Source organism: Amblyraja radiata, chromosome 22 (genome assembly GCF_010909765.2).
Source record: "Amblyraja radiata isolate CabotCenter1 chromosome 22, sAmbRad1.1.pri, whole genome shotgun sequence".
NCBI lineage: Eukaryota > Metazoa > Chordata > Chondrichthyes > Rajiformes > Rajidae > Amblyraja > Amblyraja radiata.
In genome coordinates, this window is record NC_045977.1 from 25,584,136 (window position 1) to 25,610,364 (window position 26,229).

General features: G+C 40.9%; 1 protein-coding gene across 4 annotated transcripts in view; it reads left to right on the forward strand.

Annotated features, from left to right (window-relative positions):
* Positions 1 to 26,229, forward strand: part of srebf1 (sterol regulatory element binding transcription factor 1) — a 43,532-nt gene continuing 17,303 nt past the window's right edge. The window contains exons 1-12 of one of the 4 annotated variants that reach the window (XM_033040784.1): positions 1 to 278; positions 2,407 to 2,793; positions 5,854 to 6,023; positions 7,980 to 8,135; positions 10,119 to 10,337; positions 12,444 to 12,558; positions 13,427 to 13,611; positions 15,718 to 15,916; positions 16,845 to 17,026; positions 19,675 to 19,936; positions 21,650 to 21,816; positions 25,366 to 25,534. In XM_033040784.1, the coding sequence (XP_032896675.1) occupies positions 146 to 278; positions 2,407 to 2,793; positions 5,854 to 6,023; positions 7,980 to 8,135; positions 10,119 to 10,337; positions 12,444 to 12,558; positions 13,427 to 13,611; positions 15,718 to 15,916; positions 16,845 to 17,026; positions 19,675 to 19,936; positions 21,650 to 21,816; positions 25,366 to 25,534 (2,344 nt within the window). In that variant the 5' untranslated portion in view covers positions 1 to 145. Of the gene's footprint in view, positions 279 to 1,506; positions 1,722 to 2,406; positions 2,794 to 5,853; positions 6,024 to 7,979; positions 8,136 to 10,118; positions 10,338 to 12,443; positions 12,559 to 13,426; positions 13,612 to 15,717; positions 15,917 to 16,844; positions 17,027 to 19,674; positions 19,937 to 21,649; positions 21,817 to 25,365; positions 25,535 to 26,229 lie in introns of those variants that run through there. The other 3 variants (XM_033040780.1, XM_033040781.1, XM_033040782.1) reach the window with 3 other exon arrangements.

Consider the following 26,229-nt stretch of genomic DNA (forward strand, 5'->3'; position numbering starts at 1 on the left):
TGTCGCGTATTGACATGGTGTGGTGGCGCGTGAGGCTGCTGTAAACCAAAGATCGTAAACAAGGAATCCCCGAGCACCCCCCCTCCCCCCTTCTCCCTTCCCCCCCTCCCCGACGCGTCCCCTTACCCCCTCCGCTACATTGAACATGAATAACGTGGGGCATCTCCAGACACTCCCTGACGCGGGCATGATGTTCGAGGATTCTTCCCTGGACAACCTGGACCCGTCTCTGCCCGAGGGCAGCGAGATCGATAATGCGCTGCTCAGTGACATTGATGGTGAGTGATGGGGAGAGGGGTCGGGTGAGCGAGGGTTGGCATGGAATGGCATCCGTGGGAATGGCGCGGCAGGTATATCTGTTAGCTGGCGGCAACAGGAGTGACAACTGGGCATTGGGAAATGTTTTTTTTCCCATCTCTGGAGTTGATTTCTGGACACATTGCTGGATGGGTCTGGCCACTTGTAGAATTTGGGATTTTGTCCGAAAAGAATTGAAAACATTTTTTTGTTTAATATTTGAAAGTACTTGTAAAGTACTGACATGTATGGACACTGACGTGTTATGTGCTGCACATCTTTAAATGCTTTTATTTATATTGTTTTATATTATTTTCTTTGGGACTTGGAACAGATGAAGTTTGCGTTTAAATCACATTTCCGAACAGTTGCGCACAACTCCATATCTTGTCTGTCCGGCTATATTTTGATTATAATGAGTTAGTTAGTAAGTCTGCATGTTTGAAATATTATGTATTAGAAAAAATGATATGTAGATCTGATTTGCTGTGGGTTATTGGTAACGGAACACATTTATGGATTTAATCAAAATGTCCATCATACCAAAAGTTATGACTTTAGTTGATTTTTTTAAATGTGTAAAGTGGATATTGGCAACGCTGCAGCTTTATCAAGATTGCACTTGCTGAGTCGTGTGTTCTGTTTGAACCAAGCCCCTTTCACCCTTTCAAGCAGTGACATCATGCCAGGGTTACTAGCGGTTATTGCTTTCTGCTGTGGGGGTATTCTCAAGTTCATCTACTCTCAGACACGTACAACTCGGAACCCAAGTTGGTATAAAACCAAAGGAGTACCTTTTATGAGCACTTAATCCTCAACATAATTCCAATTTAATTAGCTGCTTATGATTTTTTTTTAGTAACAAAAGTTTGAATTTTCACTACATCATAAAGTAAATATAGAGGATTTTGAAAAGTATGATCATTCTTTTAATTTCGAATTGTGTCAGAACGTTAAATTTAAGCTTTAATTCGCACATGTTTTGCCGTTGCAATGAACTTTATTAACAGATGTCCGATAGTAACCTTACTTTATTCACCTTTCTCATTTAATCAATACTCCTGCCAATTTAGACTATTAAACAAATTATTTCTGTCATGTCTGAGAACTAAGCCAAACATAGCGAGCGATTGGGCCCTGCAGTGATTGGTTCAACCAGATCACCTCATGAAAAAAAATATCCAATATCCACCCCTAAATTTGAATACAGTCAGTGCATTTTTTCTTGGAAGGAGGTGGTGTCGGCAGTACTGTATCCATACTGCTCTGCAATATATTTTCGTGCTTGCTCTGATCTAAAATGTTTACCCCTTAGGAGATAACATTTTAAATATATATGTATGAGTGAAAATCTTGCTCCAAATCTATCAATTTAATTCTTGAGTTTTGAGCAGAGGTTGCAGCAATGGATTGCCTATTTGAAGGTAAAACTATTAAAATATGGTTTTATTATAAAGATAAAAGTAGGTGCAACGACCTTTGTTACGATTATATTTATGTGGGATGTTACGTTCAAAATCTTTCAGAAGCCAAGTTAGTTTTGGCATCCTCATTTCATTTTTGTATATTATCAAGACATTGTCGATGTTTATTTTAGATGTTGTAACTTTAATATGCTCGTTGAATGCATCACAAAATATCATGGACTATTTTGAAAGTGCAAGACTTTAATGCATGCCTTTGAAAATGCACAGGATGCCATCAATGAAAACTGCTTACATTTGCAAAATATTTAAAATCTAAAACAGTCCAAAGACATATTGGAAGTAGAATTAATGACAATGGCACACTCTAATGATATTATAGTCTTTGGAAATTCATTGAGTTTTAATTCCCAATTCTAAATAAAAGCTCCAGTTTTTATTTTCTACATTTTGATTAACAGAAAATACCAGTTTTCATCGAATAGTTTGTGCATATTGTAAATTTAAAGTGAATTTCCCATTAGCTCATTCGTGCAGCCATCAGTGTAATGTCATTACGCTTACTTTTTTAAAAAAGTACATTGTATCTGCACTTATTGCTCCCCTCCTTCTTTGTTTTTGGCCCCATGCAAAGCTAGCAACTTGCTTATCTCGTCTTGTCCTTTGTGTTCTGCCTGATTTGCAGATATGTTGCAGCTGATTAACAACCAGGATGGAGAGTTCTCTGGGTTGTTTGACAACCACTTTGGCACGAGCACCCCTTTGCAAGATAGTAGTTCATCAGCCCTATCCCTTGACAGCCTCTTGGGGAATAGCAGTAAGACTCAAATTCCTGTGAAAATGTTCCAAGGGCCTCCGCTCCAACAGCAGCTTCAACTTCCGCAGCAGTCACAACTTCTTCAAGCCCCTTCTACACAACACGTCAAGCAAGAGGCTGTTCAGTTGCAACAGGGCCAGCAACAGCAGCCTCTCATCATGGCACAGAGTTTTACAGCTTCTCCACAATCACAGCCTCAGTTTGTGCAACAACAGCAGCCTTTGCTGGGTTATCAAAACTCCAATGGATTTACAGGTAATTTATAATTATTAGAATAGGATTTAAAAAAACAATGTGATTTTTAATGCTTTTAAGACGGGCTTACACCAGTTTGTTATTTCTTGTCTTGTGTACAGTTGATGTGAATTAAAATGCAACCACTTAGTTTTAGATTTGTTCACCACAAGAGCCAAAAGCAAGAAGTTGTTGGTTAAGGGAACATATTCAGCTGATTATTTTGGATATTGTATGGTATTACAGTCACTTATATTTTACCTCTTTTTCTATCTTCTGTCCTCTCTGAAGACACTAAGTTGTTTTGGTGTTTGGTTCTGTGGCATCCCATTGATCATTCTTCACCTGGGATTTTGTTGGTGGGATATTTGAATATGGGGAACCATTAGAATTATATTTATTGGTCCAACATTCTCTTTGCAAAGTCTCAAGCAATGAAAATTAACACCTCCATGTAATTAAATAATATTATGGAACATCCCTTGCCTTAGAGCTGTTATATTATTCGAATCTGAGTCCAGTTAATTGAGTGGACACCAAGACTGTAGCCAAGCTTGTCTGCACAGTCTATTTGCACAGCAGGTTACAAAACAGTGCTTATCAAAGGGGTAGATTGTTAGTATACAGCTGGAATACTGCATAAAATTTCAGATGTAACATCAAGGTCATGGCAAAGCGTAGAAGATATTCACTGGTCTCGTATTAGGACTGCAGAGATATTGTAAAACTGCAGAATTTTAGAACAAGGTGATTGAGGGACAACATGACCAAGTCAGGAAACTTCTTCCCACAATTTAATTTAGATGCTAGTACATTTGTTTTTATAGATTATGGAAAGGACAGGTATTTAGGACCAAGTACGAGATACATGAGCAGAGCTAATTGACCTAGTTTTCTGCTATAAAATATCATCATCAATTTCAGTATCAAGATATTTTGATTGATACAATAATTTCTTCAACTGAATGGGTTGGAAATTTTCTTGGATCTCAGAACTGGTGCCTACAGAATATTAATTCTAGCAGTATTATTACTCTGCCACCCAAACTGCAGCGCTTAGTGTGGCATACCAGGATCATAAACTCAGATTTGCATTCTTCACCTTTGTCCATCCAAGGTTGCTTAATTCAGCTGGGGCTTGTTTCAGTTTATGGATTTCTGCCTTTCTAGCAGAGGATGCAGTGAGATGTACAGGTTCTGATGTAATCTTAAAATTGTTCCGCAGTCCTTATCCAACCCCAATTATCCTATTCCTGCTGTACCTGAGATCAATAAAATCTTGGAGTTCTTAGTAACTTGTCAGTTTCTTTGTTGAACTAAATTAAGGGCCTGTCCCACTTGCGTGTCCTTAGCGCGCAAATTACGCGACCTTGTGGTCGCGTTGAGGTGCACGGGCATCGTATGGCGGCGCGGGGCTGGTCCCACTTAGAAGCGCGGAGGGGTATGTAGTTGTGCGCGACATCGCGCGGGGCTCCGAAATTTTTGTAGTGAACTAAATCTTCGCGCGCCAACGGCCTGTCGCGGAACTGACGGCCAAAGTGGGACAGGCTCAAGACCCTGGCGCGAGGCAACGTCTCACCTTCAACAGCAGCAGAAGGAGGCAAACGATCGCCGAACTCTGCCTGGGGCTCACAGCCGTTGCCGTCCGGATCTTCCCCCACTTCTACTCCCAGAGCGGGGCCAAGAAAATTTAAGATAGACACAAAATGCTGGAGTAACTCAGCGGGACCAGCAGCATCTCTGGAGAGAAGCAATGGGTGACGTTTCGGGTTAAGACCCTTCTTTTCAGACTGAAGAAGAGTCTCGACACGAAACGTCACCCATTGTTTCTCTCCAGAGATGCTGCCGGTCCTGCTGAGTTACTCCAGCTTGTGTCCATCTTCAAATGACATCACGCGCTCCAGACGGCTGTGCGTACGCATGAAATCGCGCCCGACTTTCGCGGGACCGTCGCGGCTCAACGCGACCATGAGGTCGCGTAATTTGCATGCCAAGGACACGTAAGTGGGACAGGTCCTTAAGACAGTGAAGATTGCGATTAAAAAGGGATCTTGATATGCTGGGCAACTGGGACAAGAAAGCAATTAGAGTTTAATTTGGATAAGTTTCAGGTGTTACATTTTGGGAAGTCAAAATTCGGGCAGAACCATCGCATTGAATGATAGAGTATGAGAGAGTGTTGTAGAACAGAGATCTAGGAGTACAAGTACATAGTTCCCTGAAAGTGATGTCACAAGTAGATTGGGTGGTGAAGAAGACCTTTGGCATTTTGTTTTTATCAGCAAGACCAGTGAGTATTGAAGTTGGGTCATTATTTTGCAGTTGCACAAGATATCGTTGGTGCCATTTGGAGTATTATGTTCAGTTTTGGTTACCTGCTATAGGAAAGATGTCATGAAGCTGGGAAGAGTGCAGAGATGATATATTAGAATGTTGCCCGTACTTGAGGACCTGAATTATCTGTGAAGTTGGACAGGTTAGGACTTCATTCCTTGGAGCACAGAGACTGAAGGATCACACACTAAGTGGTGGGTATTTAGGAGAGCTGCCAGAGGAAGTACTTAAGGCAGGCACAATGACAACATTACGTGGATAGGAAAGGTTTAGAAAGATAAGTGCCAAACGTGAGCAATTTGGATTGGCATAGATGGGGCATCTTGGGCGGCATGGACCAGTTGGGAGGAACACAGCTGTAATTTCTACATGGTGAAACCAAAATGTATAAAAATGACCTTTATTAAAATCTGATAATGTGCACTTTAATCACGTGATTTTTTTTTTCTATTACAAATCTCAGATTATGGAGTATAGAGGCAAATAAATAAATGATGGGTATTTGCCCCAGACAGTATGCTATTTGAGGCAGCATACACAACTGTGCTTAATATCTTTCAATATTATAACTGTCAATATTGTAGTGTTTCCTTGTATTCCAGTGACAGGATATGCTGGAATGGAGCTTGCGCACACATTATTCTGACTCGTCAATGAGAGTGCTACCATTGAACTAAAACTGGGACTCGCCTGCAGTAAAGTACTTTGTATTGACATTCAATTTTGCTCTGGCTTTAATTCATGCAGCACTACAACAGGGGATGCCCACCCAGCAGCTCCAGGGTCTTGCAGTTCCTCAGCAGATGCAGCCCATGACCATCCAGGCCCAGGTACAGAATATTTCTACCCAGCATCTTTTAACAACTGCAACAGCCAGTTCTACACCAACTGTTTCAGCACAGCTCCAGCAAGTACCAGTAAGTAAATACATTTCCCGCGAAAGGCCATCCTGAGAGATTGAATGAGGAGAATTATTGGATTATTCAGAAAACAAACATTTTGTAGGAAATTATATTTGCACATCCAGTCATATCTGAAAACTGAGAGGTACAAAAGTTATCACTGGTTAATTTGAGTGTTGATGTTATTCATTTCTTTCATGTACCCATCGTCCTCTGCCTTTGTTGCCTCTATTCTGAACCACGCAATGGTTGACATTGTGAGTACAAATGAGTAGGAAAGAACTGCAGATGCTGCTTTAAATCGAAGGTAGACAAAATGCTGGAGTATCTCTGCGGGACAGGCAGCATCTTTGGCGAGATGCTGCCTGCCCGCTGAGTTACTCCAACATTTTGTGAGTACAGATGACATCCCTATTATGGCACAAGTTGTTAGAATGGAGGATATTCTGTGTTATTTCAGGCACAGGTCTTTTTAAATGCAGGGAGTTGGCAGGGTTGGTTAAGGACACACTGGCATAGAGCCTGATTTCTCTGAATAGCTGATAGTTTAATCTTTTGTGAATTTGCTGGTAGTTCATGAGCAGAATATCGTATGAAAGTTGACTTGTGAATTGAGTCATCAGTACAAAACTAGCTAGTGAATGAAATAATTAACTGATATTGAATCCAGGAGTAAGATTTCATATTTTCATCAAGTGAATTGTCAAATTCTAACAACCAGTGAAATGTTTTTTTCACAATGGGGAGTAAATGAGATTATTTGTTACACCTTCACCTGTTCAGTGAATGATTTGTCTAATATTATGTCTGCTGTCATGTCAAGTTGACGAATTGTTTAATTAGCTTTTTGTTTGCCATTGGGAACTTGATCAAATTGAACAATAAGATCTGAAGTGGTGATCTCGGACAGGTCTAATTATATGTAGTAAAATAATGTATGCGAGAATGTAGTACAATTTTCCAAAGTGCCCTGGATGGGTGGTGGTCTATATTTCTTGCTTATAATGGCTGTCTGGTGAGCATCTTGTTTGAAGGACTGGATTAATTTACGCTGCCACTGGTTGTCAAGGTCAGAAGAAAATTTGCAAACATGATACTGAAGAACATTATTTTTTGCTCTTGAAATATGTTTGGTTGAGATGCCATTGATGAAAGCCCAGAGATGGTGTTGCAATGGAAGAAGGTATAAGCGAGTTCGGTATTTCAACTGCGCATGCCCAGGTCATACGTCACTCAAGAGAGAGGTAGCCAGCGCGGAGAAGAAGCACTAACTCCAGCTCAACTCTCGAGGAACCCGTTCCGCAATGGGCCGAGGACCGTCAGCTGCACCTCTCGCCTTATCCAGTGGCTGTCAGTTAACCCCCTCGGTGCCGGCGAAAGCCGAGCACCAGTCATCAACGGAAATACACACAAAATGCTGCAATAAGTCAGTGGGTCAGGCAACATCTCTGGAGAAGGGTCTCGGCCCGAAACGTCACCTATTCCTTTTCTCCAAAGATGCTGCCTGTCCTCCTGAGTTACTCCAGCACGTTGTGTCTACCTTCGGTGTAAACCAGCATCTGCAGTTGCTTCCTACACGGTATTTAACATGGTAACGATTACCATATCAAATATCGAATAAACGAGAGAGAGAGAGAGAGAAAGAGAATGTCCTCCAACGCTGCTGGGAGAGGTTCTGCAGAACTCCAGAGGGTGGGTTTGTGAAGTGAGATAGAAGTAAGATCGAATTAATGTTCATAAAAGAGCGACGTCTGTCCGCTATTAAGTTGACAGAATTCTAGATTAATGCATTGGTAGAATAGTTAACAATTTATACACAGTTTATACAGCCAGCGCTTTGTTCACTTTTTCTTTATCATGAATGACCCTTGACAATTCCCATGATTCCTTGCGTTATTTGGAATACCGAACGAACTCACTTATTGAATGAATCAAATAAAAATGTGAAAATGCATCTTTATTTCTCTGTAGGTACTCTTCCAGCCTCAGTTCATTAAAGCTGACTCCTTGCTTCTGACGGCTTTGAAGCCAGATGGATGTACTGTTGTGACATCAGTAAACTCCTCTGCTATAACAACTTTACCAACAACCACTACTCCCATTCAAACTACATCCCTTCAGATGCCGGTAGATATACCATGACTTTTATGATCATTGTGTTACATTGATTGAGGGAGAGGATGGTTGATGATGTTTTGATAAATCTTGTCAAAGTGAAGTACATTGAGAATACTGTTATGCATTCTATTTCAGATGATTTCCTATGTCATTTGCACTTTATTATATCTGCACTTCCTCTGTAGCTGGAACACATGCTGTAATGCTATATTTTGCACTCTGATATTTATCACTGCACTACCTGTTGTACTTGTGTGTAGCTTAATTGTAGTCATGTACAGTGTGATTTGACTGGATAGCAGGCAAATAATATGTTAGGGATTTGGAAGTACAAGAAAATAGCACAGGAATAATGATTCTAAAATTCTGGATTATAATATATTGAGTATGTCAGGCCACACCCATGGGATGCGAAACAAGTTAACATTATAAACCCTTTGTCCAAACTGAAAAAAATGTTGTTAAACTGCAAGAAGGGGAGGGGGAATGTCTCAAAAAGGGTAAAACTGGGTAGCCATGGGGATAAACTGCAAACAAGGATATCTGGTCAATGAGTGAATGGGAACAGTTAGAAAATGAAAACATAGACAAAAGAACGCAGAAATTGTGAAATGCGGGGCAGGAAAAGATGCGGCGCAGGTCAGGTGGGGCATGTCCTCCAATTCGGAGAGGAATGAAGGGAACAAAAAACAAACAGTCAGAAATACTGATACAGACAAAGAAATCAAGTGACCTGAAATTGTGGAATTCAGTTATAAGTCCAGAAGGCTGCAATGTGACAGTTGGAAGATGAGGTGCTATTCCTCAAGCCTGTCAGATTCGGATTCAGATTCAGATTCAACTTTATTGTCATTGTGCAGTGTATAGTACAGAGACATCGAAATGCAGTTAGCATCTCCCTAGAAGAGCGACATAAATATGAGCAATAAATAAATTATTTATGTGCAAACAGTCATAGTTTTTTTTTCCTGGTGGGTGGAGTGTCCGGGGGGGGGGGGGGGGGGGGGGAGGAGGTGATTGGCAATCACTGAGGTACAGTGTTGAGTAGTGTAACAGTCGCAGGGAAGAAGCTGTTCCTGGACCTGCTGGTCCGGCAACGGAGAGACCTGTAGCGCCTCCCGGATGGTAGGATGGTCTCATTGTAGCAGTGTCGGAAGCCACAGTCTGACGGGTCAGACCGGATGTGGGATGAAGACTTAAAAATTGCAGGCAGCAGACTGTTTCCTTTGCGGGCTGAATACGGGTGCTTCACAAAGCAGTAACCCAATCTGTATTGGTTTCTCCAGTGCAGAGGTGAGCACATTGTGAACATTAAATGAAAGGAAGAAGTGCACATGATTCATTGCCTCACTTAGAAAGATTGGGTCCCTGGATTAATAGGGGAAGATATCTGGTTGTGAAATCTTTGACAGTGGCAGTAATTACTATCATCTGTTCAATGTGGTGGTTGTGGAGTAGAAGGTGAGGACCTGGGAACTTTATCCTGTTATTCTGTTTTGGTGGCGGAGAGATGAGAGCAGAGGTGCAGGAAATGGATGAGAAGTGGTCAGGAGCTTTATGAATAAGAGAAATGGCATGGCACAGTTCAGGAAAAGGAAGGCATTTTAGAAACCCTGATATGAAAAGACTGATCAATGAAACAAATCAATGGACATTAAGAAATGGTGTGAATAGTAGAGTCCATAATGGAATAATGATTATAGAAGTTTGTTATATCTCTCTATCACTTACGTACAAGCGAATGTACAAGATCGGCGGTGGGGCTTTGACAACTGCTGTGGGATTGCCTGGTAGGTATTTGATTCCTAGCCGCGTTTTCAACTTGCGAATTGTCCGGGTGATGAACAAGTGTCATGAATGGAACCCAACACTAAACTGCGGATGACTTATTCTATAGGCTGATAAAAGAATGATTTGATTTATCTTATTTTAAACTTGTTCTATTATTGTAAAAATGTGAACTAAGTTGGATTATAAACTTGTATTCTTCAGACTCTTGTCAGTGGGAACACAATTTTAACCACAGTCCCACTGATGGTAGATGCAGACAAGCTTCCCATCAATCGTATATTTGCAAGTGGCAGACCTGGCAATGCATCAATGAAAGGGGAAAAACGCACAGCACACAATGCCATTGAGAAACGTTACAGGTCATCTATCAATGACAAGATTATGGAGCTGAAAGATCTTGTTGCTGGCGCTGAAGGAAAGGTAAAAGAGACGTCCATAATCTGTAAAAAATAAATGCTGTGAACAGATATTCATATGTCAGTAAATGATTCTATGCATCTGCACTCTCTTTCAAAAAAAAAAACTTCCCTGTATTCCCTGCATCTGCACTCTCTTTCAAAAAAAAATCTTCCTGATATAGTGGTGGCCAGAGGATCTGGGGTGATGGAGGAACTGAAGGAAATCCACATGAGGCAGGAAATGGTGTTGGGCAGACTGATGGGACTGAAGGCTGATAAATCCCCAGGGCCTGATGGTCTGCATCCCAGGGTACTTAAGGAAGTGGCTCTAGAAATAGTGGATGCATTGGTGATCATTTTCCAATGTTCTATGGACTCAGGATCAGTTCCTGTGGATTGGAGGGGAGCTAATGTCATCCCACTTTTTAAGAAAGGTGGGAGAGAGAAAACAGGGAATTATAGACCAGTTAGCCTGACATCGGTGAGGCGGAAGATGCTGGAATCAATTATAAAAGATGAAATAGCCGCACATTTGGATAGCAGTAACACGATCGGTTCGAGTCAGCATGGATTTACGAAGGGGAAATCATGCTTGACTAATCTTCTGGAATCAAGTTGGGAAAAGGGAAAGTACAACGGGATCTGGGGGTCCTTGTTCATCAGTCTATGAAAGTAAGCATGCAGGTACAGCAGGCAGTGAAGAAAGCGAATGTCATGTTTTGCCTTTATAACAAGAGGAGTCGAGTACAGGAGCAAAAAGGTCCTTCTGCAGTTGTACAGGGCCCTAGTGAGACCACACCTGGAGTATTGTGTGCAGTTTTGGTCCCCTAATTTCAGGAAGGACTTTCTTGCTATTGAGGGAGTGCAGCGTAGGTTTACACGGTTAATTCCCGGGATGGCGGGACTGTCATATGCTGAGAGAATGGAGCGGCTGGGCTTGTACACTGGAGTTCAGAAGGATGAGAGGGGATCTTATTGAAACACTGAAGATTGTAATGGGTTTGGACAAGCTAGAGGCAGGAAACATGTTCCCGATGTTGGAGGAGTCCAGAACCAGAGGCCACAGTTAAAGAATAAGGGGTAAGCCATTTAGAACGGACGAGGAAACACTTTTTCTCACAGAGAGTTGTGAGTCTGTGAAATTCTCTGCCTTAGGGCGGTGGAGGCCAGTTCTCTGAATACTTTAAAGAGAGAGCTAGATAGGGCTATTAAAGATAGCGGAGTCAGGGTATATGGGGAGAAGGCAGGAACGGGGTACTGATTGGGAATGATCAGCCATGATCATATTGAATGGCGGTGCTGGCTCGAAGGACCGAATGGCCTACTCCTGCACCTATTGTCTGTTGTATTTTGGCAGTATCTCACCTTTCTTAGCACCTAGTATGATTATAGAACATTGTCATTGGTATGGCTAAATCAGATTCTAGATCAACGTGGAATAACTTATTGGTTTAGAGTGGAAAGACAAGTCAATATATAGACATAACTTCAGTTCACTTTTTCTCCTTGCACTTCCCCACTCAGAATACATCCAGTCCTGACAGAAGGAAACCATTGATGCCACTTGGTAACCACCTTGTAGATAATCACACAATTATAGTCTTGCCATTGCTCTCTCCAAGCTTGTTCTTGTTACAAAGTGAATTGTCACAATGGGTTGCTCAGAATTGGAACTTTTCCACCTGAGTATTGGATTAGATGCTGTAATTTGTCCGATGACACTGTAGCACAGCTTCATTGGGTGCAGCACAATGATCAGATTTCCTTATGACATGTCTTGGGTTTCATAACTCCTTACATGTATGACACCATTCATTTCCCACTGACCCTTTCTCTTTCATGTGTCTATCAACTCCCTGATTCTCCTGCCACCCACCAATTTGCAAATTAGCAGGGGCAAATTGCAGTGGACGATAAAGCTACGAGCATGTATTTAGGATGTGGTAGGACACCAGTGCACCTGGGAGAAACTCAAGCAATCATGGAGAAGATACAAACTCCGCGCAAACTGCACTGGAGATCAGAATGGTATCCAGGTCACTAGAGCGTGGAAGCATCAGTGTACCCCCATTTTGAAAACATGAACGTGTGACCTTTTGAAACCTTTTTATTTTCTTTACTCTGGCAGTTGAACAAGTCAGCAATACTCAGGAAAGCTGTTGATCATATCCGCTTCTTGAAACAAGCCAATCAGAAGTTGAAACAAGAGAACATGGTGTTAAGATTGGCTACCCAAAAAAACCGTAAGTACTCTGTGTTGCACTCACATCTCACTGATCAGAAAGGGTGAAACTAGAATCTTGGGCAGTCAGTTTTACAAGAGTCAAGAGAGAGTCCAGAGTGTTTTATTGTCACAGTACTCAATAGATAACATAATACACAAACAAAAATAAAGTTCAGTAAATCCCTATTAGGACATAAATAAAATATACTTGTTTATGTTTGTAGTAGTTTAATATCTAGGCCCTAAGCATGTCAGTGAAGAACTTTACACTCTATGTATGTGTGGCGCTGCCATACTGACTTAACAGGCCTAGGTAGTCTCTCCCCAATCCCATCTCCAAAGATTAGTGAAACAATCTCTACTGTTCTCTCACATTTTCTGTTGATAAATTACTTGGAATGCTTGGCCTGCCCGTTTTTTTTTAATGACTAGAGTGTAAAATACAAAATAGTGGTTATTTTGTAAAATATTAAAATGCTTGATTTTCTTAAGGGTGCATATTAACTGCAGTGAGAACAGATTGCCAAGTATTTAACTATAGTCAATGTCGCTTGGCAGTCTGGTCATGAAGATGAGTATTTTAATTGGATTAGAAACTGACCAATCTATACGTGGATGTGTCCTCACTTTTATGTTCTGATATAATTTCTTATGTCCATATATATAATAACAAGTGCTATGTAAACTTAGAGACATTTAAAATGAAGAATGCACGAAGCTGCAGAATTTAGAATTTCTGGGTTAGTGACCTTAGTGACATTTCAATGTAATATCTTCATTCCTATTTTTCTTTATTCTAAATCACAAATATCCATCTGTGTAAGTGTAAATTTGAATTTGTCATTAGAATGGGTCGCATTCACTGAATGCATTGTGTCCAATTTCAGAGTCTTTGAAAGACATTGTGGCTTCCTCTGGAATAAGTCTGGACACAATGACAAATGGGTTCAAGCAGGAACCTGATCTACTCAGCCCACCACCATCTGATGTCGGTTCACCACCTCAGAACAGCCCGTTCTCTGTGAGCAGCAGTGATTCTGAGACAGACAGCCCGTTTTTTGATGATACCAAGGTACTTAAGATTGCTGTCGGGCAATTTATTATTTTTATGTTCTGAGTTCACAGATGACTCGAGACTAATATCCATCTTCCTACCCCTCTGTTTCTTTTGACACACTTTACCCCATAGCTTGCTGAGTTTGAGTTTCACAGTAGCCCTTTGCTTTTAATACATAGCCCATTACGATACTGGTCATATGTTCATCTAGATATTTTTCATTGCCTTGGGAAGAAAGCCAGGGGGCAATTCTAATTCTGCAAGTATCCAAGCTAAGATCAGCTAGCTTAAAACTGTGCCTTGGTGATTTTTTTTCAATTCTAATTTCTTTACATAATTTTTTAAGTGTTTTTGCCAAAAATAAACAAAGCTTTACTCTCTTGTCCTAAAGAATAGTTATTATCTTATTATTATCTAAAATTTCAATCATCTTGTGTATGGCATGCACAGCCTAAAGTTGTAGGTCAACTTGTTCTATTGATCTTGTTTGTGCACGTCGGGTTGATTGCAGTAGTCGAAACAGGGTGGATCACGTGAAGGTTGCAATCTCCCACCCCTAAAAATTAAATGAAAATCCATTTGTGATCCCACCATTATGGAAAGTGAAAACATATTAAGAGTTTAAATTCTGTTCCATTTCACTTTCCGAGACAAGTTAAGCTTGATTTGATCCTGTAGTGGAAATATCCTCCCCACATCTACTCTATCAAGGCCTTTCACTATTCGGTAAGTTTCAATGAGGTCTCCCCTCATCCTTCTAAACTCCAGCAAGTACAGACCCAGTGTTGTCAAATGTTCATCATATGTTAACTCAATCATTCCTGGGATTATTCTCGTAAACCTCTTCTGGACCACTCTCCAATACCAGCACATCCATCCTTAGATATGGATCCCAAAACCGCTCACAATCTTCCTAATACAGTCCGACAAGTGCCCTATAAAGCCTCAGCATTAAACCCTGTCTTTATTTAGTCCTTTCGAAACAAATGCCAGCATTGCATTTTCCTTCCTTTATTACCGATTCGACGTAAATTAACTTTTTGGTAATCTTGTACCAGCCCTCCCAAGTCTCTTTGCACCTTCAGTTTCTGAATTCTCTACCCATGTAGAAAATAGTCTATGCCTATTCCTATGACTAAAATGCATGACTCCACACTTTGCTATGCTGTATTCCATCTTCCCATCCTTGCTCTGTCCAGGAGGAAACTGGATGAGAGCTTAGAAGTATTAAATAAATTGTAATCAGAGGTTCGGTCAACCACGGTAGAGTGAAGCCACAGCTGAGGGTGGATGTAGACGTCTCAGAGCCACCTATGTGGAATGTTTCATCGTCAGCAAATGCTACCATTCTCCTTCTCCAAGAAAGTACTGGGAGAATGGAGTGGAGTCCATATAGGCGGCAGAGTTAGGAGTACGGTTGAGGTAGCTCTGGGGGCTTTGGGCTTATCATGGATGGCTCTGACCAGCCTCTCCCTGAGTATGTGACAGAGGTCCAGAGGGGGAATTGAACAGTCAAGATAGACCAAGAGAGGGTGAGTAAAAGGTTGAAATTAGTACAAAAATTCAGAAGAGGCTTGAGCCCACATACATTCCCATAACTACATTGATCTGGAGAAAGTGATCAGTGTTGATGGAGAAGTTGTCCTCACATTGAACAAGGTTGGCCAAATGCATGAGTTGGTGGAGGGGAACTGTTTGGGATATGTTCAAGGTGCATTGTGTGTATATATAGGTGCATTGTATTGTATGAATATTGTAATTAGTTCAGATGGGGACTATTTGAAGAAAGCCATAACATACAAATTCTTTGAGTAAATTTATCCACAAATCTAGTGAAAGGTGAGGTTACTTACTAACATTTGAGAGATTAGAAACCATTTTATACTAACAATTGGTAACTCAAATCTCACTGTACCTTAATTGGTACATGTGACAATAAACTGACCTTGACAATTGTAAATGTTGCTATAAAGGTCGTGGATTATAAAGCATATGTAAAACCAGAACAATAAACTAAGTTTAAAAAAAATATTTGTTGTATTAATAGTCCCGAGAGTTGCATCAATGCAGTGATTAATCTGTGATGTATTATGACTGATGGTGAATTCTGTTAACTTGTAGATGTCTGTTAAACAAGAGCAAACGCTGCCTACCAGTGTTGGTATGTTGGATCGATCCAGGATAGTACTCTGTACCTTTGTATTCCTTTGCCTTTCTTTTAACCCACTGGCGTCATTGATGGGTGGGTCAGACATCAGGTCAATGGAGAATGAAGAATATCATGGAGCAGGCAGAAGCATGCTGGGATTATCTGTGGAAGGTAAGTGATCAAAAGCTAATAAACAAAATGTTTTACTCTGCAATATATATTTGCATGTGAAAGGTGTTAGATGAAAAGGAATATGAAACACAAACACAGGCATGATCTTTTAGCCTGATGAATGACCTTTTTGCATGCTGCATATTTCTGACATGACGGATTTGGCCGGAACCCTAGAACTGCGAAGATGGACGCTTATGCTGTTCCCTACCACTGCCCCCTATAACTTGCAATCCAGGAATGACTTTGCCCTTCAAAGTTTCTGCAATTACCTTTCATGACAAACTACTGAATGGAATAGATGTTGGGAGGGACTTTAGAACATAATTTAAACCTGCATCAGTATATTTTATGCCACTGAGCATAATAATGTATTAAAGCCCTTCATCAATGTATCAATTTAAAAAAACACACGACAGTGTTAATAAGGACTCAATTTTTAGCTGGTTTTACTTTTGTACTGTCCAGCTCTATAACAATTATTTTCAAACCTTTTTGTATTCTCCCAATAGGTTGCTTTTCCCTGGCACGTTTGTCATGGTTAATTGAAATATGTGCTACTTTCCTGTAGAAAGTGGAAAAGCAACCTGAGCAATTTTTTTAATTGCATTAATTTACGCTTGAGTTAAAGCCAGTAATTTTTAATATTTGAGGGCCACTTTTTTTTTAACTGAACTGAACTGAACTGTATTGCTATGGTAAATTGTGAAGATGGATGACTGGTCTCTCTTTTTTATGTTCTGGAAGCTTGTATGGATAACTGCACAAGTTTCCCATGATGGACTAATCCATATAAGTGTGTGTTGAGGTGGACATTCTGATGGATTAAGTGTCTCCTTGTTTTATTCTATGATACATTGTTACTGTTTGGGACAATAACTAATTTGCCTAACAAATAATTTTTGGTGAATTTGTTTTCCCCCAATAGCTTCTTCTAGCTGGTTTTCCTGGCTGTGGCCAACACTGATCCTATGGTTAATTAATGGGATAATTGTCCTGATCGTGTTCATTAAGATCTTTGTCTACGGCGAGCCGGTCACGAGGCTACACTCTGAGTCGTCTGTCTTGTTTTGGAGGCACCGAAAGCAGGCGGATCTGGACCTAGCAAGGGTAAGGATGGTTTGGCTAAGCAAATGCTGGTCTATTCTTTATATGGTTGACTTACCATGGATAAATGTTTGCCTTCCCTCACCATTCTTTTATTTTTGCAGCAATTGCTTAAAATTTGCACCTTCCTATTTACTAGAATCAAGTTGAAACCTTTAATTTATGCAGTCGAAAGTGAGCCTAAACAATAATATACATAAAAAAATCTTTGGTGCATGTTCCGATACATTAGAGTGATCGTACACAGTAATGGATAGCAGAAGTGCTGTGCCAGTTTGATGAAAGGCCCAGGTATCTAATAGTCCAACAAGCAGAAAATGTTAGAAACACTTAGCAGAATGGGTAGCACCTCATGTTATTTTTCATACTATCATATGGCGTTGATGGAGGGTGTTCAGCCCATCGCGATGGCATTAACTCGCAGGGCAATCCATTAGTCTTGTTAACCCACATTTCCTCATGTAGACATCTTGTTGGGAATGGATGGGCTGGGCTAATGGGCCTGTTTCCATCCTGTATGATTCTATGATGTGGCTATTAACTGATCCTTCTTCCACCTACCTACGAGAGGCAATTTTCAGTAGCCTAATTAGCCTACCAAACCCCATGAATTTGGGGTGAGGGAGAAGCCTGGAGAACCTAGGAAACCTCACCTGGGCATAGGAGGAATGTGCAAACTCCAATGGATAAGACTTGATGTCAGGATTGAACACCAGTCACTGGAGCTGTACGGTTGCTACACCACTTGTACTGCCACAGCACAGCCCTGTGGAGAGAGAAATCGCGTCAACATTTCCAGTTAGTATCCTTCATCACAACTAGAAAATTGAGAAAACAAGCCCATTTTTAGTTGCAGGAAGGCAAGGGGTGAAGAGAACAAAGCAAGTCTTTGTGATCCAGTGTGGCCATGGTGTCTGAGTCATACAAAGTATTTTTTCTTCAGCTAATCATTAAATGAAGGCATTTGGGGGGGGGGGGGGGGGGGAACAAAAGAACATATTGGAACATTGAGATGCACAGCAGTTGCTGGAAATTTGATACAGAGCGCTGGAAACATCCAGCAGATGAGACAGCATCTTTAGTTTTATTTCTCCCTCGCTCTCTCTGACATCCCTTCATCTATTAACTAGACAGTTCTGCAAATGATCATTACCTGAACAATGGTCCACACCCTATCACAGACAAAGCTGTGAACTATATTCTGCACTCTGTAACTTCCCCTTTGCTCTACCTATTATACTTGCACTTAACTTGATTGTAATGATGTACAGTTTATCTGATTTGATTGGAGAGTATGTAAAACAAAGCTTTTCAGTGTACTTTGGTAAAAGTGACAATAATAATAAATCCAAGACATTCCAGGCGTTTTATCGAAATCTGGTTTCTACAATTGTAAGCAAGCTGTTTTCTCTCTATTGATGAAGGACATTGCTTTGAAACATGAGCTCCAATTCTGTTTCCACTGATGCATTCTGACATGCAGAGTATTTACAGTGTTTTATGTTTTGATTTCCATTATGTGCAGTGTTTTGTTCCAATTCCAAAGTAATGCTTTGAACATCCTGCATTAAACTGCAGTTTTGTCCTTGCACACATTTGTTCAAAAACAAAGTGTCAGGTGAAAGTGAATAGGGTTATGAGGATGGTTGGGGTGTTGGGAAGATTACTGGAGGAAGGCTGGCTAGTCAGTGAGAAGATTTATGGAAGGGTGCGTGGAAGAAGAGGTTAGGAGGAGCATTGGGGAAGATGAGCAGCAGATTTAATTGGAGTTGTTTGGGAAAGATCACGGTGGGTGTCATGGCCAGAGATGGAGCTGTGAAAGTCATCTATGGACAATGGGATCCATCAAGGATTGAGAAAAGGAACATAGGCAAATGACCACCCCTTGAAATTACTGGACTCATTGGCAGTGATCCACTAAGAGATGGTCCTATCAAATAACAAGTAGGCTTTAATACTCCTGTTAAGAGTTGCTCATGCAAGAGATGCCTGTACAAGCTGCATGATTTACACGAGTAAATTGTACATATGGCATTGGTTGGGATTGTACACCAGTTGCTTCACTGTGTTGCCGAGTGGTCTCCATTGTTGTGTGTGTGTGTTTGTGTTGTGTGGGTATACATTAATTAAAGACATGCTACACTTGCACAGAATAAATACAATCAAATTTGATTTAAGTGGTCCATAAAAATGTTCTGCCATTTCTAGATGTTCTAGACCAATATTATATGAACCATTCATTAATTAATTGCCAAGCAAAACATTTTTATACATCATCTTTACTCCCTGATATTGCTCCGAACACATTAATGATTTTTTTTTTTTTGCCATAATGGTGTTTTAGGTTTCTTCTTTAGTGAAGAATTGCTGCCATGCACAACTTCAGACATTTTTGGTGTCTAATTTAACTGATTGTTTCACATCAGGCAGGACCAGAAATCTATGATTCCCAAACAAGGAAATAGAAAACAATTATATGGCATCTTTATATATCCTGACAGTCCCAAAGTGTTTTGGAGAAATCATCAGCTACATGCCAGTAGAATGCGGTGGTTTCCGTTGCAAAGAAAAAGATAAGGGCTATTTAAAAAAAAAAAAATGTGGTAGTAGTTTGAAATCTCTGGAAAAGTAACAGTCCGTGTTTTTATTAGGGAGATTTTGCACAGGCTTCCCAGAACCTCTGGATTTGTTTGAAAGCGTTGGGGCGCCCCCTGCCAACTTCCAATTTAGATTTTGCCTGCAGCCTAATGTGGAACGTCATCCGACATATTCTGCAGCGACTGTGGATCGGCCGCTGGTTTGCTGCACAGGCTGGTGGTTTCAGACGGGACCAAGAGCTGAAGGACGACATGAGGAAATGCACTGAAGAGGCTGCGCTGGTCTATCACAAGCTGCAGCAGCTTCATATGACTGGTATGTAATCCACACAAAACTGAAGGAATGATGGAATGATATTGAGTGTACAGTGACCACAGCAAATGCAGTTTTGTATCAGATTAGTTCACGATTTATGAAATAAGCCTTGACAGTCAACCATTTTAGTGGTTCCCGGCAACAAGAAAAAAATTGAATTCATAATCAGTTAACTTCACTGTATTGTAAATCCATTCGGAGGAAGACATAAATATTGGGACAGAACTGGTTCAGCAATCAATAGAACTGATATTGCACTCCAGTGTCAAATGATCCAAACTCAGTCATACCCTAGCCAACCGTAGGTTTACTGGTCCCAGTTAGAATGCCGCCTATCTGTCGGATTGGTGGTGGAAGCAGATACGATGGTGGCTACTAAGGTTTTTAGATGTGCACGTGGATATGCATGAGGATGGAGAGAAATTAATTGCATGCAGGCAGAGGAGGTTATTTTAACTTGGCATCATGCTCGTCACAGACATTGTGGGCCAAAGGATTTGTACCTGTGCCATATTGTTCTATGTTCCATTGTACCATAGTGGGCTTCAGTAAAGTTGGATTCCTATACCTGTGGCTCCTGCTTGAAAATGCAGGTTAATGATAGATAAAGCCAATTTTTTAGTTTGTTGGTGAAAGAAGGAAATTACATTTATATCATACATTGTGCTCCATAGTCAATTGATTATTTTTGAAACGTGTTTGCTTTTGTAATGTAGGATACACAACAATCAGATACACAATAAAAGAAACAAATGAGATAATGACTGGAGGGTTGGTAAGAAAACCAATGTAAATTCCCTGCTCTTCCGTGGCACTATGTAGTCTTCAAAGCTCTCATGAGATGTGGGATTTAATGGCACATATAGTTTTAACTCCCTTGGTGCCTGGTGGCCTCCCATCGTGTTGTGTTCAGAATTTCAAACAATTGTAGAGATGGTCAGGAAACAAGTTTCAACTTGATAGCTTTTACTACACATTTACTATTTGTCCCAGTCTCTTGCTTGGTTGACTGTTGGGAGGTCTGACTGCATCATTGCCACTTAGACATGTGACTGGTAACAATTCTGCTCTAGAACTGGCATTTCCATTTAGTAAATTACCTGTACAGTGGAGCTTTGGTGGAGTAACTGGAAATTGTGGAGACGTTCTAACATGTCTCTATGTTCTTCTACATATTTAAGGTAGAGATAGATTGATATTTGAAAGACTGAAAATTAAGGGTTATGCGGAATTGGCACAGAAGAGAATTTGAGGCCATTGTAGATCAGTCATGTTCATAGTAAATGGTAGAGCAGGCTTGAGTGGTCTGATGGCCTGTTCCTGCTCCGATTTTTCTTGTATTCTTTTGCACAAAGGGTACTGCACTGCAGTGTATTCCAGTTTGTAAAGATAAATGTCTAGAAAAGGAAATAATAGAACAAAGTAAGGAGCTTATGAACATTTTGATGAAAGCAATTGTCCCTTTTTATTTTGAAATAAATGTGCTAGCAAAAATTCAGTTGTACATCATATTTAGCTTTCTCAAGTTGTGGGATTCCATTAAGAATAATGCAGACCCATTGAGTGGATGGGGGTGCTGGGTATTGCTAGCAGTATAAATGATACTATGATTTTTGTTTTGGCGGTATTTTACCGATTTATCCTTGCATTACCTTATTTATTTATAAGTATGGATTTGTTATTAACAACCGTCTTGTTTCTTGTAACTCTTAGGCAAATTGGTTGGCAGCTACTTAACCGCAATTAACATGGCATTGAGTGCAGTAAACCTTGCTGAATGTGCTGGAGATGCTATCTCTGTTGCCACTATGGCAGAGATGTACGTGGCAGCAGCAATTCGTATTAAAATCAGCCTGCACAGAAGGCTCCATTTCATGACCGTGAGTAGATATTCATGTCTTCTCTTATTTGTTGAAAGATACTGAATTGGCAAGTCTGTGCTATGGCACATCCTCCCCGAAACAAATGAGGAATCTGTCTCATTTCCTGCTTTGTGTTGATGTTTGCTACAGAATGTGCCATCTGTGCCTGTGTATGGACACGGGAGGCACGGGTTAAAATATTATGTCTGGCATCAAAGCTTCACACTTCCAATCTGGTAACATTTACTAGGACATGTATGTGAACAGGAGGTTTCCACAGCTGCTTAGCCACCTATCAGAATTGAACAAGTTGGTAAGTTTCAGAGAAAAAGGAAAGAGTGGACATTGCAAAGGGATTGTCTGAGGGGTGAAGGCCAGGGGAAACTGATGAAGTGGCGGTTCAGCTAGCCGTAAGAGGAGGGTAAAGTCTTACTAATTGCAAATGTCCATTCTGGAGGAGGTGCAAGTGGAAGATGAGTGAAGGCAAATGAGACAAAGGAAGAAAACAATGTTTTGGAATTGTGGGATTCAGAGCCCTGTAGTTGGAAATTTACAATAAATGAGGAAAAAATGCTGAATTTTCATGAAACCTTCTTTGGTCTTCCCCAATAGTGTTGGCATTCCCTTAGTTTCTTCCATACATTCAAATTAAAAACACACTTGATTCCTAGTTCTAATATAAAATTAAATGTCCTCAAACATTAACTCTCTTTCTCTCTGAACAGACAGTGCATGAATGGATGAGTATTTTCTGCAATCTCAGTTTTTATTTTAGATTTCTGGCACCTTCAGTTTTTTTGCTTTGCAAAACTTTAAAGCTAAGCAGGGTGTTGGTTAGTAATGTAATGTATATCCCAGTGACGGGAGATAGGAGCATGATAGTGGTGGAGAGCAGGGTTCCGGAGGTACTATCTTCAAGGGATTTGGTGACTGGAATTGATGGAATACTGGATGAGGGGAGAGTGGAATCAGACTGAATGAATATTAAAAGAGAGGAGACTCAAATTAGATACAAAAGTCAGTGAATATACAGTGTAGGAAGGAACTGCAGGTGCTGGTGCACACTGAAGATAGACCAAAATGCTGGAGTAACTCGGGGGGACAGGCATCATCCCTGGAACGACGGAATGGGTGATGTTTCGGGTGAAGGCCTTTCTTCAGACTGTGTCGGGAGAGGGAGACTAGAGATATGGAGGGGTAAGGAGTGAAAATGACATATCAAAGCAGACGATATTGACATGTAGAATGATTCATTAGCTGAGGGGTAGATGACAAGAAGGCATACAATCACAGACGGTTATGAATCTGTGGAATTCTCCGTCTCAGAAGGCAGCGGAGGCCAATTCACTGGATGCTTTCAAGAGAGAGTTAGATAGAGCTCTTAAAGATAGCGGAGTCATGGGATATGGGGAGAAGGCAGGAACGGGGTAATGATTGTGGATGATCAGCCATGATCACAGTGAATGGCGGTGCTGGCTCGAAGGGCCGAATCGCCTACTCCTGTGTCTATTGTCTAATCAGTAAAATTAATCAGAAGGATAGTGAAACTAGTCGGAGAACTAGGGTGGGAGACGGAGAGAGAAGGAAAGCAAGGGTTACTTGAAGTTAGAGAAATCAATATTCTTACCGCTGGGTTGTAAGCTGCCCAAGTGAAATATGAGGTGCTGTTCCTCCAATTTGCATTGAGCCACATTCTGACAGAGGGGGAGGCCCAGGACAGAAATGTCAGTGTCGGAGGGGGAGTTAAAGTGTTTAGCAACCAGGAGATCGCACAAGTTTAGGCGAGAAATCAGGGAAACAAAAACAATAGCATATTACAGTGCCCTCCATAATGTTTCGGACAAAGACCCATCATTTATTTATTTGTCTCTGTACACCACAATTTGAGGTTTGTAATAGAAAAAAATCACATAGTCATGTCATACTTTATTAGCCAAGTATGGTTTGCAACATACGAGAAATTTGATTTGCCAAACAGTCATAATAATAAAAAGCAACAGAACACACCAAATACATTTTAACATAATCATCCACCACAGTGACTCCTCCATATTCCTCACTGTGATGGATGGTGAAAAAAAGTTCAATCTCTTCCCTTCTTTGTCCTCCAGAGGTTGAGGGCCTCTAACCTTGTAATGACGGGATGATCTTACTCCCGTAGCCGGCGACGGGCCACCTCGTTGGGGTGATCAGGCTCCTGCATCAGGGGGGAATCTCAGCTCCTCCGCACCGGGCGATTTACCTCAGTTCGGGGGTTGTCGAACGTCATGTGGTTTTGGAGTGTCGATCCCAGGCATAGAATCGGCTCCGATGGTAAGTCCACGCCGTGCGGTGGGGTTCAAAGTCAGTCCGAGCATGGCCTCCAGCTCCATGATGTTAGGCCGCAGAGCGACCGGAGATGCGACCCAGAAAACAATCGCGTCTCCGGCAAGGTAAGAGTTTGAAAAAAAAGTTTCCCCCGACACCCACCCCCACCCACCACATAAAACAAACCGCAGAACATTAACACAAACTTTTTAAACACACTAAAAATAACGACAAAAAAGATGAAACAAACAGACAGACTGTAGGTGTGGCTGCCATCAACGCACCACCCGGTGGTATTAACAAGTGGTTAAAGTGCACATTGTCAGATTTTAATAAAGGCCATTTTTATACATTTTGGTTTCACCTAGTAGAAATTACACCTGAGCAATTACAAACACCTGTGAAGCCATGTGTCCCAAACATTATGGTGTCCTGAAATGGGGGGGACTATGTATAAACACAGCTGTCATTTCTACTTGGTAAAACCAAAATGTATAAAAATGGCCTTTAATAATATCTGACAATGTGCACTTTAACCATGCGGTTTTTTTTTCTATTACAAATCTCAAATTGTAGAGTACAGAGGCAAATAAATAAATGATGGGTCTTTGTCCCAAACATTCTTGAGGGCACTGTACTTATGCATGCTGTTTGTGTTGTTCCTCCATCACTTCATGACGATCAGTGCCTTGTGCTGCTCCTGCCCAGTAGAGGTAGGTAGGCTGCATTCCACTGCCTGCATGGATCAGTTGAAGGCTCTGTTTTACTTGCATGTTCGTGATTCTGCTTTCCTACTTTTTGATACGTCCATGAGAAGTCCAAGTCTATTTAATGATTTTACCAAACATTTATTATTTTATGTACCCTGAAACCAGTGAGCAGTGATTTCTCTCATAAGCACATTTTAAATGAGCAATGGTGGGAAACATGCAACGTTGCTGTTTTATTTGCAAGTTCATATTGTTTTAACACATCGAGGAAACTCTCTATTTATGATTGCATTACCTCTTTAATAGTTGGGAAGCTTCGGGATGAAAGTGATGGCTGGCATTCCGGGTTTGGGGAAAAGAACCATGTCGCAGCCAAAATCTGTCTTATTTGAGATGGTTGCTGGATGGTGATCAGGGGCAGGAACCATTTCCTCATGCCACTGCTTGGCTAAAATGAGTTATGTCAACGTTTTATACTGTGCGCTTTGATAATCAATCTGGCATTTTGATTCTTATCTTTGTTTAAGATCTCTATATCTTTGTCTTGCAGCGAATCTTTCTGAGCAGTGCCAGGCAGATCTGTCTGTCACAGAGGGGAACCATACCACCAGCTATGAAATGGCTGTGCCATCCTCAGGGGCACAGGTTCTTTGTTGATGAGGACTGGACTGTTAAAAGCACCCCTAAAGACAGCATTTATAGTGTTACTGGAAACCCAGGTAACTGAATCATTTATTAATACAAAGAAAAGTTGATGTTATGCTCCCAGCCACATATTGATAGGAGGGTGCATAATAGCATCAGGTGCTTTTTATGCTCTGCATTTACCTCCACATCATCCATTTCTGAAAATCCTTATTAATGTTGAGATTCAGTTGACCAGTAACAGCAGCTCGCTCTTGGAATGAGGCCAGGTAGATGAATTTATGTTATGTATGTCTCCAGACTAGAGTAGCTAATCACACCCACAGCAGCTCTGGAAATGAAAAATGTTGGAACAGTTGTGAGCCTTCTGGCTCCCTTGGCCAGCTTCACAATTCAATAAAATCTAAATGATCATCTACTTTGTCGCTTTGCTGCAAGTTTCCTGACTTCCTTAATTCTCTTTCAGTCAAAGATGTATTGTTCTCAGCAACTCTGCATTCATAACTCTTTGTGCTCATCCTACTCAGTCCCTCATCATGGGACACCCACTTCATATAATAAGTTAATCTGCTGTGCCAACACTGTTGTGTGCGACAATGCCAAAATCATCTGAACATTTATTCCCCTACATTTAAAAATTATTCTCCATTTACAGTTCTTTCTGCCAAGCTAAATATGGTAAAATTCCCATAATCTGGCATGTTTTGAACTTCAGATATTCCAGGTTATCACACTACATCTGCTAAAGCAGGGTCCTTGCCTCTGCGCT